The 12,908-nt window shown below is 37.7% G+C and overlaps 1 protein-coding gene across 5 annotated transcripts in view; it reads left to right on the top strand.

Moving 5' to 3' along the window:
* The window catches only part of LOC136856909 (protein nessun dorma), a 210,385-nt gene that overhangs the window by 108,749 nt on the left and 88,728 nt on the right, over window positions 1–12,908 (top strand). For 4 of the 5 annotated variants that reach the window (XM_067135149.2, XM_067135145.2, XM_067135147.2 and 1 more), the window contains one exon: window positions 5,360–5,703. In XM_067135149.2, the coding sequence (XP_066991250.1) occupies window positions 5,360–5,703 (344 nt within the window). The remainder of the gene's footprint in view (window positions 1–5,359; window positions 5,704–12,908) is intronic. The other variant, XM_067135148.2, reaches the window with a different exon arrangement.

The raw sequence follows: 12,908 nt of genomic DNA, 5'->3' as shown, positions 1-12,908 counted from the left end.
GGATGCCATCCAGTGCATACTGGTGCCATTTCTGTATGTCGGTGAGTTGGTGTGGAATTCAATGGTACACAATTTTCCTCATGTTAAGACATTTCATCAGTATGTGCCACACCGTTTGATGACTGAGACCAACCTCTACCGATAATTCCCAGACAATCCACCGATGGTCTACGGAAACAAGATCACTCACGATGTCAATATGATCTTGAGGAATGGACAGCCGACCTGCGCGGTACAGATCCAGTCTCGTTCCAACCCGCACCAAATTCCTCAACCCATTATGCAACCATCCTATGTGATAATTAATTCTCACCAGAGGCTTCATGTAATCCTCGATAATATTCTGATGCTTTTTTGCCACAGGCAACTTCGATTTTAACCCACAAATACTGATCACCTTTTGGAAACATGCTTGAGAGCGGTGAAATCAACATTCTTCACTTCAACATCGTACAGCAGCACCACTCCCAACTGGATGACCATCAAATGCACGCTACACATCGACAACAGTGCCACTCGACTGCTCCCATATCCTATTTGCTCATGCCCAATCTCCTGCGAGTGTCTGAACTACGTTGCCACTAATTTATTTACAACCCTCGTAATATGGCATAACGAGCCACTTGCTGAGCACAAATTTGATTAGCCTGCTCTATAATCCTATTTCCGTTAATCTTCGTGCACCAACATTTCTACTTCTTCACTGTTTTAATCTAGATATCTTGCCAAAGTTACTTCTAAACACACCTAAAAAGATGTTCACTTGCAATAAACAAATCATGTACATGTCACGTAAAATCTCCCACTGACAGTTCTGACTGGCAATGTTTGTCGTCACTTCCGGTCTGAGAAATTCTATTCACTCTGTATTGTTTCAACACAATCTCTTTGACTCTTAACCTCATTTGGAACACAGATCTAATAATCATTCAAAAGTCTTGATTTACAATATGTTTTGTTCACTTATCTGAATTCTAAATTATACCTCAGTTTTGAGAGATCTATTCTAATCATTTAGGCAGTTATTTAGATATATATTTGTCTGATAGTGGTATGATTACTATCCAAGAAAGGAATGGTAAGGTCCACCAATTCAGTACCTAATAGATTGATGTTATTATCTTTATTAAAAGTTGGGACTAGTTTTGACCCTCAGATATTGGGTCATCTTCAGCCATAATCAAAAGATGGAAAAGATAATACATGCAGTTACAAATACCATTACAATTACAATTTGTGTGTCTAAACTTGTTAACATAACATGTTGTAATTACATATGAGTCGTAATCAAGTTGATGTTATTTACATACGTACTCGGAGTTTAATCAGGTAACTTGACCTTATTGAGAAAATTAGTCTTAATATAAAATATTACAAAAGAATGTGAACACTATACTGTACAATTAAAAAAGGGATTAAAATAACACATTAAAACTTCTATTATTGCATAAATAATACAATGTCCTTTGATATAATATGTTCTAAATCTTGCATAGGTTACACATGCATCTGGAGTTTAATGAGGTAACTTGACCTCATTGAGAAGATTTGAGTCTTGATTTAAGACAGTACAAAAGAATGTATGTAAACACTACACAATTAGAAAATAATTTAAATGACACATCAAAAATGATATCTTCTAGTATTGCATAATTATTACAATGTCCTCTGATATGTATTCTGAGTCTTGCATTAGTGTTCAAGTTGGATATTTTCCATGTATTTGGTGGACATATTTGATCCACAAGTTATGCTTAATGTTTAAAGTATACAAATAATAATTTTTATTTGCCGTAATGCTTAAAGCGACATTCACAGTGTGAATAAGTGGTGTTCCGATCAGATAGAGTAATCCATCATAAATTCCATATAAAGTGAATATCCCAAGTGCCTCGTATGCTAGTGTGTGCACGCACGAAAACCAACCCAAACTGACCCACCTGAAAAAACAGTGATATGGCTTATCATGGCTTACTGTTTTATATCAAAACCTCTGAAGTTTTTCAATGAGGTCAAGTTACCTCATTAAACTCCGAATAGTAAACAACATCAACTTGATTACGACTCATATGTTATTACAACATGTTATGTTAACAAGTTTAGACACACAAATTGTAATATCTTATGGTGTTTATAACTGTATGTATTATCTTTTCCATCTTTTGATTATGTCTGCAGATGACTCGATATCATAGGGTTGAAACTAGTCCCAACATTTAATAAAGATAATATCAATCTAATTGGTATTGAATAGGTGGACCTTTCCATCCCTTTCTTGGATAGTGATCGTCAATATGGATCGCAATGAAATTTATTACTTATGAGGGATATTATTATCCAATATAAGTCAAGACGAACATGGCCAAGAAACCCACAATCTCCGGTTAAACACACACTATGAATTTCCAGTAATAAAGTTAACTTTCAAAGTATCACACGGAAAATAAAACAAAGTTGAGATAGATAGTTCTTGAAAGATCAAGTTATCCAAAGTATACCTTTGCAAATATAAACTTAATAACACCTGTACATTAATTTAAAACTTCGTATTACTACAGTGGTAAATCCTTCACCACATATTTCTTCGTAGCATGGTTAATTCACAACGGATACACCACATACTTGAAATTATGATATATACAGCAAAATATTTAAAATATTTCACTATTAAACACGAAACCCCATGTTAACACACATCAAAAATCCGTTGTCGAATGAAATGCCACTTGATTTTAATAACCAAGTGCAATCACCTGACAACCAAGGATAATCCTTGGAGTGTAGGGCTATATATACAGTAGAACCTCGATAATTCAAAATCGGTTCATTCAAAATCACGCCTAATTCGAAGAAGCTCTCTTTCCCGGAATCGTGAGGTATGGTTTTGCACGTTATTTAAATCGTTTATTTCGAAATACGGATAATTCGTAATTCGAAGAACAATGTCGGTCCCATTACCGAAATTCAGACTTTTAATTCAGAACTGCTTTTAAGTTTTAAAAAGAAATAGTATTTTACCGAGTAATTTAAATTCAAAATTTATCCGCGTCGTGATAGAACACATCTTCCGAAACGTACAGGCGTAGCTAACAACACCGGGTAAGTTGGCCGTGCAGTTAGGGGCGCGCAGCTGTGAGCTTGCATCCGGAAGATAGTAGGTTCGAATCCCACAGTCGGCAGCCCTGAAGATGGGTTTCCGTGGTTTCCCATTTTCACACCAGGCAAATGCTGGGGCTGTACCTTAATTACGGCCACGGCCGCTTTCTTCCAACTCCTAGGCCTTTCCCATCCCATCGTCGCCATAAGACCTATCTGTGTCGGTGCGACGTAAAGCCCCTAGCAAAAAAAAAAAAAAAATGCTAACAGTAAAGTAATAAAAAGGTTTGCACAGGGGAGCCAGCAATATTTGTCTTCGTCTTTGAATTGTGTGGAATTTTTTTTTTTTTGTTGAGTGAGGTTATGTTTTCCAGTGATTTATCCAAGTGCATATTATTTGAATAGGACTAATGCCAATGCACTTTTTGGATCCTTTTTGGAAATAGTTTTCTCCATGGTACTTGAAAGGTTTAAACTGTGAATCAAAGCAATTGCATGCATTACTGTGTCTTAGAATACTTTGTGACACGGCAAGGGCTGGCATTTCTGAATTTCAAGAGAGGTGGCATGGCAGGAAATCAAAGAATGTTGTAATGCAGACGGAAGCGAGAGACTTTCTCCCCTCATCACAGGAAAGTTCGATAAGCCACGATGTTTTAAGGGCATCGGGTACTTTAATACACTTACAATATTGTGATTTTTTTACTCCACCTTTTCAATACAATTGGTATTGAATTGAAAATTGTATTGAAAAGGTGGAATAAAAAATCACAATATTGTAAGCATATTATAGCAAATTCAATACGGGTCTAATCATGAGATTAGTTACATGTAACATCGGGTACTTTCCGTGCAAGTACAGGGCATCAAAAATGCATATAGTACAGTAGTCTAATGAATACAGCACGTGCACAGGGGAGCCAGCATAGATTTATCCTCATGTTTGAAACATTTTTTTTAAATTATTTTTTTCTTTCTTTCGTTGCGTGAAGTTATGTTTGTCAGTAAGTTATCAAAGTGCATTATTTGAATACTGTAAATGCACCTTGTTGGATACATTTTGGAAATAGATTTTTGCCATAGCATTTGAAAGGTTCAAACTGTGAATCAAGGTTAATTGCATTCAGTAATGGGTCTTAGAATATTTTGTGATGCAGCAAGGGTTGGCATTTCTGAATTAGGAATTGGCGGTTGATTCAAAATCACGTAATTCAAAGTCCAATTTTTGCGTCCCAGCGACTTCGAATTAACAAGGCTTTATGTATAGGACTACGCCACAGAAATTAATCCAATGGCTGAAGCTGTGCATATAAACTGGCTTTGGTAGTGAGGTCCTGTGAGGCGCATGGAGGGAGAATAGCCTGCCTAGGAAAATAATGGATTTGGCCATGGAGAGTAAAAGAAGCAGAGGGAGACAGTTGTGATGAGATGTGGAACTCAACAAGGCCACACTGATAGCTGCAAATGGGGGATTGTGGAGGTATCTGGATTTTTCGTACCCCCCTCTTCCCACAACAATACCAAAAATGTGTCAAGATGGCCCCTCAGTGAGTGTTAAAGCCTACCCTCATGACGAAATTGGGGAATTGGAACAAACTTGTTGGGGACTGAGAAGAATTGGGATTGGAAATAAGATAGCCTATCTATTTAAAGATGGCAGTGAATGAAGATGTGGAAATAGTCCTTGTCTTTTTGTATTTTCACATTTTTCCTGTATTCTTTTCAATTACTCCCTCCTCTTATACTGACCTCTCAATGTATTTATCATATGTGGCCTTTTGCGCAGAAAAGGACCTAAAGTCAGATTATTTCATTTTTAAGTTTTTTGTAGTTCTAAAATTGCATAAGGTACTGAGCGTTTGAAAAAAAAAAGAGTTTCTGCTTCTAGGTGCAATACTTCAAAGATATTAATTATTGACTGTTGCTATTAAGAAAACTGTATTTTGAGAAAAATTCAATTACAGCTTTCACTAATTTTATTACCAATTGTACAAAGTTTGTGTGACCTCAAGTGGTGCATACTCAAACTGCTGCATAACTTGGTTTGTTAAGAATACCCATCGGTAGCAAAAAATTTTTAATATAGAAATGCCATTTTTACACCCCAGACACCCTTGTTCACTCTGCTGGGAAAATATCCATTGCTGACTTTGGGTCCCTTTCCGTGCAGTGTGTCACGTATTATGCATTCTTACCTTTTTATATATGATTGAGTTCTCATCTTCATTTCTTTTATCATTAACTGATCTTTTTTTCCTAACAGGTATTTCAACTCCCGAATCCACCAGACTAGTTCCTAATGGTGCTGGTAATGTGTTAATGAATTGTACTGGAGGAGAACTAATTCTGGAAAATATCACTATAGACGCCCAGCAGTTGCAGATTGCTTTAGCAGCTCATCACACAACTGTGAGATTAAACAATTGTTATATTGAAGGTCATCTTGATAACAGCAGTACGAATGAGGGACTTCTAGGATTAAGTGGCTCTAAGATATTATTACAGAACTGTAACATTACTGGATTTGGAAAGGGACTTGTGATTCATTCACAAGGAGAAGCATCCTTAACATCCTGCAAGATATCTTCTTGCAATATTGGAATTATGGTAAGAGAATGGATGAAGTTGTGCAATATCTTAAATACTGTAGTAACAAAACTAACAGAAACAGATAATAGCAAAGTAGCTATAGTATAGTAGCCCCTGTGTATAAAGGAAAGGGTGATAGACATAAAGCTGAAAATTACAGGCCAGTAAGTTTGACATGCGTTGCATGTAAGCTTTGAGAAAGTTTCTTTCTGATTATATTAGACATGTTTGCAAAATTAATAACTGGTTCGATGGAAGGCAGTTCGATTTTATGAAAGATTATTACACTGAAGCTCAATTTGTGGGATTCCAGCAAAATATAGCAGGTATCTTCGATTCAGAAGGTCAAATGGACTATATCGCGATTGACCTGTCTAAAGCATTTGATAGGGTGGATCATGGGAGACTACTGGCAAAAATGAGTGCAGTTGGACTAGACAAAAGAATGACTGAATGGGTTGCTAAATTTCTAGAAAATAGGAAATGAACAGTGTTTTGAGTAATTCAGGTGACTCATAATAGATCCCAGGGAATCATTGGAGCGCTGGAGGGAATATTTTGAACATCTTCTAAATGTAAAAGGAAATCATCCTGGTGGTGTTGCAAACAGCCAAGCTCATGGGGAGGAGGAAAATGATGTTGGTGAAATTACGCTTGAGGAAGTGGAAAGGATAGTAAATAAACTCCATTGTCATAAAGCAGCAGGAATAGATGAAATTCGACCTGAAATGGTGAAGTAGAGTGGGAAGGCAGGGATGAAATGGCTTCATAGAGTAGTAAAATTAGTGTGGAGTGTTGGTAAGATACCTTCAGATTGGACAAAAGTAGTAATTGCACCTATCTATAAGCAAGGGAACAGGAAGGATTCCAACAACTATCGAGGTATCTCATTGATTAGTATACCAGGCAAAGTATTCACTGGCATCTTGGAAGGGAGGGTGCGATCAGTCGTTGAGAGGAAGTTGGATGAAAACCAATGTGGTTTCAGACCACAGAGAGGCTGCCAGGATCAGATTTTCAGTATGCGCCAGGTAGTTGAAAAATGTTACGAGAGGAATAGGCAGTTGTGTTTATGTTTCGTAGATCTAGAGAAAGCATATGACAGGGTACCGAGGGAAAAGATGTTCGCTATACTGGGGGGCTATGGAATTAAAGGTAGATTATTAAAATCAATCAAAGGCATTTATGTTGACAATTGGGCTTCAGTGAGAATTGATGGTAGAATGAGTTCTTGGTTCAGGGTACTTATAGGGGTTAGACAAGGCTGTAATCTTTCACCTTTGCTGTTCGTAGTTTACATGGATCATCTGCTGAAAGGTATAAAATGGCAGGGAGGGATTCAGTTAGGTGGAAATGTAGTAAGCAGTTTGGCCTATACTGACGACTTGATCTTAATGGCAGACTGTGCCTAAAGCCTGCAGTGTAATATCTTGGAACTTGAAAATAGGTGCAATGAGTATGGTATGAAAATTAGCCTCTCGAAGACTAAATTGATGTCAGTAGGTAAGAAATTCAACAGAATTGAATGTCAGATTGGTGATACAAAGCTAGAACAGGTCGATAATTTCAAGTATTTAGGTTGTATGTTCTCCCAGGATGGTACTATAGTAAGTGAGATTGAATCAAGGTGTCGTAAAGCTAATGCAGTGAGCTCACAGTTGCGATCAGCAGTATTCTGTAAGAAGGAAGTCAGCTCCCAGACGAAACTATCTTTACACCGGTCTGTTTTCAGACCAACTTTGCTTTACGGGAGCGAAAGCTGGGTGGACTCAGGATATCTTATTCATAAGTTAGAAGTAACAGACATGAAGGTAGCAAGAATGATTGCCGGTACACAAAGGTGGGAACAATGGCAGGAGGGTACTCAGAATGAGGAGATAAAGGCTAATTTAGGAATGAACTCAATGGATGAAGCTGTACGCATAAACCGGCTTCGGTGGTGGAGTCATGTGAGACGAATGGAGGAGGATAGGTTACCTAGGAGAATAATGGACTCTGCTTTGGAAGGTAAGAGAAGTAGAGGTAGACCAAGACGACGATGGTTAGACTCGGTTTTTAACGATTTAAAGATAAGAGGTATAGAACTAAATGAGGCCACAACACTAGTCGCAAATCGTGGATTGTGGCGACGTTTAGTAAATTCTCAGAGGCTTGCAGACTGAACACTGAAAGGCATAACAGTCTATAATGATAACGTATGTATGTATGTATGTATGTATGTAATAGATCTCAGAGAATTAGAGTAGGTGAAGCGTTATCTGACCCTGTAATAATTAAGAGGGGAATTCCTCAAGGCAGTATTATTGGACCTTTATGTTTTCTTATATATATATATATATGATACGAGTAAAGGAGTGGAATCAAAGGTAAGGCTTTTTGTGGATGATGTTATTCTGTATAGAGAGGGCCTCTCAAACGCCCAAAATCTCACGCGTGCAAACAGCGGCGCAGAGTTCCTGTGCACAGTGCATTTGTCCTGCTCGGCTCGGACCACGCTTCGTCTTTGGGCTACTCGGCTAAGCTCGGCTCATCTCGGCTCGGATTTGGAGCGCTACGGAGCAAGTGAGGAAGAGGGAAACAGGTGGAGCGAGCAAGGCAGGCGTGGGAAATAGAGAGAGACTGCTATTGCTCCAAATCGAGGAGTGGGGGTCTGCACTCTGGTCAACCAAGCAAAGTCGTCTTTTGCACCGTGCACAGTGCATGCACCAGGCGCATGCACCCTGAGAGGCCCTGGTATAGAGTAATAAATAAGTTACAAGATTGTGAGCAACTGCAACGTGACCTCGATAATGTTGTGAGATGGACAGCAGGCAATGTTATGTTGATAAACAGGGTTAAAAGTCAGGTTGTTTCACAAATAGGAAAAGTCCTCTCAGTTTTAATTACTGAGATGATGGGGTGAAAGTCCCTTTTGGGGATCATGGTAAGTATCCAGGTGTTAATATAAGGAAAGATCTTCATTGGGGTAATCACATAAATGGGATTGTAAATAAAGGGTACAGATCTCTGCACATGGTTATGAGGGTGTTTAGGGGTTGTAGTAAGTATGTAAAGGAGAGGACATATAAGTCTCTGGTAAGACCCCAACTAGAGTATGGTTCCAGTGTATGGAACCCTCACAAGGATTACTTGATTCAAGAACTGGAATAAATCCAAAGAAAAGCAGCTTGATTTCTTCTGGGTGATTTCCGACAAAAGAGTAGCGTTACAAAAATGTTGCTAAGTATAGGCTGGGAAGAACTGAGAGAAAGAAGACGAGCTGCTCAACTAAGTGGTATGTTCCGAGCTGTCAGCGGAGAGATGGCATGGAATGACATTAGTAGACGAATAAGTTTTAGTGGCGTCTTTAAAAGTAGGAAAGATCACAATATGAAGATAAAGTTGGAATTCAAGAGGACAAATTGGGGCAAATATTCATTTATAGGAAGGGGAGTTAGGGATTGGATAGAAAAGTTACCAATGGAGATGTTCAATAAATTTCCAATTTCTTTGAAATAATTTAAGAAAAGGCTAGGAAAACAACAGATAGGGTATCTGCCACCTGGGCGACTGCCCTAAATGCAGATCAAGATTGGGTTGGGTTGGGTTGGGTTGGGTTGGGTTGGGTTGGGTTGGGTCGGGTCTGGTTGGGTTGGGTCGGTCGGTTGGTTGGTTTACAGAACGTTGCTAATTAACTATCTGAGACTATAGTCTAGAACTAGAGAAAGAAAAATCACATAGTCCAACATTTTTTATAACCTTCATCAGCGGAGGCAGAGTAGTTTGGATTTCCTTGTCTGTTAAGTTACTGCTTTCTTTTAGTTTCTTTATTATTATGCATTATTTAGTATCGTAACAGAACAGCTAATTGTGATCATCACACAAACCTTCCTGCTCAGATATGGTATGTCAAAATTTTATTTTCAGCAGTTCTAGTGCTTTTGTAAAGAGATGTTCATTCAGATATTCTATTCACCTTTGCGTATCATAAGATATACATCAACTTATAACTGTAAAACAATGCTAAAGCTAAATTTGAAATGGGTATCCACATCTCCATACTGTGTATTGTACATTTCTCCTATGCTGAGTACTCTGGTGATAGAGTGCTTAAGTACGCCATGTTTGAATCGGTTGATTTACCAGCAGGTAAAAGAACTATGAGATAGAATTTCTGTGACCTCAGGGTCTTTGAAAATCATAAAAGTAGTCAGTAGGACATACAACCATTATTTTTTAATTATTTTTCCCATTAAGGTCTACTATGTATCACGTTATGCATCTTTCATTTTTGATTCTTCTTTCGATCAGCCCAGTATTTCTTCATCCTTTCAGATTGGGATTTACGTTCTTGCGACAAGGAATTGCTAGTCCATTTCCTATTTGTGTAATCTTGGTCGATTGTTTGATCCTGGAATCCTGTAATTTTGTTGATGGTCATCCTATAATAATGTCTATTATATACTGCATCCTGTGGTATGTACTTTTCCTTCGTGTCCTCCCTGACTCCTTTAAACAAATTCATTTGTGTCTTCCTGCTCTCCGTGTATTCCAGAATTCTCTTAGCTGTTCTCTCTGGTGGCATTCTTTTAATGTGTTCATAGAAACAGTCTTTTTCAAATTATGATTTTTTTGTGTGTGTGTGTGTGTTTATGATTCCACATTTTTGGTCACAGTTGAAATTCTTGTCCCTCTTTCCTAGACCCTAGTATTTTCCTCAAGATTGTTCCCCCTTTATATTCAATAATTTTCTGGTAAGCACTTCCTATTCATTGAAATGCATTTGATCATATACAAACTTTCTGGCTTTTCACAGTGTTGTAATATCTGAGTTTTGCAGTGATTGAGATCGATTTTTGTTTTATACATTGAAGCATAGCGCCTTTGGGAGTGGCGAACCCATCGTACAAACAGCCTATAAAATGAGTGCAAGTGAATCAAGACCTCGGAAAATGCTAGGTTGTCCCCCTGAAGTGACGCGCAGTTCCTGATGCTCTGGGGGAACTGTGAAAAGTGGGCTACGAGAATCTGTATCATCAGTGTCATGACTTGGAATGGCAAGGTAGAAGAACTGATAGAGTATATGGAGAAGAAAGACATAGCAATGATGGGAATGAGTGAGCAAAATGGAAGGGGAAAGGTCAAAAAGAATTGAAAAGGCATAGAATATATTGGAGTGGAGGAAAGATGGCAACAAATGGTGTTGGTGTAATATTGAGAGAAGACCTAGCACAATATGTGGACAAAATTGACCAGATCAGTAACAGGATAATTAAAGTTAGACTTGAATTTGAGAGTGGAATAAAGGATTTTATACAGGTTGATGCACCCCAAACGAGGATTGCAGATTAATGTTTAGAAGTGTTTCTAGAAGAACTGGAAAGTTGTTTTGAAGACAAAGAGGTTATAATGCTGGGGCTGTACCTTAATTAAGGCCACAGCCGCTTCCTTCCCACTCCTAGCCCCTTCCTGTCCCATCGTCGCCATAAGACCTATCTGTGTCGGTGTGACATAAAGCAACTTGGGAAAAAAAATGTAAAAAACTGAGCTCGATAGCTGCAGTTGCTTAAGTGCGACCAATATCCAGCATATTAAATGTTTAACAATTAATTTATTGAAAACCACCTATTCATTACTAATAGTAATTGAATGTCAATATGGTCAAAATGAAAAGAGTCACCAGTATCCGGTATTCGGGAGATTGTGTGTTCAAACCCCACTGTTGGCAGCCCTGAAGATGGTTTTCCATGGTTTCCCATTTTCACACCAAGCAAATGCTGGGGCTGTACCTTAATTAAGGCCACGGACGCTTCCTTCCCACTCCTAGCCTCTTCCTATCCCATCGTTGGAAGCCCTCAAATAGAGGCAGCCATACAAAAGATGAAGAGTGGTAAAGCAGCAGGAGTGGATGAGGTAACTACGGAAATGATAAAAGTAGCAGGACCAATAGGGATACTGTACCCCGCCTGCGTCCAGGTCAACATAAAGGATTCCCAGCCACCTTCTCGGGGAATGTCATAGTTTGGTTCGATTTGATGTGGGATCCGAAAAAGAACGACTTCCTTATGTATCGAATACTACATCATCAATCTCAATCTTGCCGATGGACGGCTCCATCCGACACACCTTGGCAATTATATCCAACTCGTATATGCGAAACCTTATTTCTAGCTATCTTATTCTATCATAATCCTTATAAATAATACACCAAGTTAACTGTGACTTGTAATTATTTATTAAATATAATGATTCGAAAAAAAAAATAGGAAGAGAAAAATGTGGTTATATACAAATCTGATTAAATAAAGCAACTGCTGAAACGCTGACTCTTCATTTGTACAACTAGCCTGCGTATTTTACATTCTACTTGATTCAAATTCAAAACCGAAATAAGTTTACTTCTTCTTTAATATGCATTCATATGAGTTAAGCTGGTCAGTTATCGTCTATACCTGACAATTCTCAACATTCTAAACTTAATTTTCTTATTCAATCTTGGTCTACTCCTCTAACTGAAAATTGGAGTTTAGCATCAAATTTAACTATTATTATGTCCTTTAATATCATTAGTACAATGTCCTACCTAAGGTATCACCTACTTAGATTGACCAATCTGAACCTAATCTGATCTACATTATTTAGATCTAAAGTTTCTATCTGAATTTTTATTTTTTGACATCTTTATCGCCTAAAATTTTATTATCTGGAATCTTATTATAACCTCCGTTGATTTCTTGGGTTTTGGAATGCTCAAGTAAGTTTCTCATATAACAGCCACTATTTGCTGTTATCAAGTTATCATTGTCAAATGAAATATATCTACACCTATAATTCATGTGTTAAATTCATATGTCACATTAGCAAACTTCAATAGGCCAAACCTATCTTATATTAACCATGAATTAGCATTAGAATTCAAATATGTGCTAATATGTATTGTGCTTTCTTCCTTGGTAATATTATAAACTGACTTCTATATGTATTTTGTTGTGCCATTTTACTCTGATCTACATGAATTACTTCATGACCTCAATCTTAACTTGATTTGGGAAGGAGCAACTCTAAATGTGTTGATTAATCCTATTACAATCCCTTATATCAACATCTATTTCAAGTATGGAGGCTATCAGCTGATTAGAATACATTACTATGAGTTTTTATTTAAGATAGAAATATGCTGTAATCATACTTGTATACTCTCTTCTGGACATAAACCTTGCCATACAATGATTATTCAATACGAT

The sequence above is a fragment of the Anabrus simplex genome, chromosome 1 (genome assembly GCF_040414725.1).
Source record: "Anabrus simplex isolate iqAnaSimp1 chromosome 1, ASM4041472v1, whole genome shotgun sequence".
NCBI classification, from domain to species: Eukaryota; Metazoa; Arthropoda; class Insecta; order Orthoptera; family Tettigoniidae; genus Anabrus; species Anabrus simplex.
The sequence above is the reverse complement of the archived record's forward strand: the minus strand, read 5'-3'. Positions and strand labels throughout refer to the sequence as shown.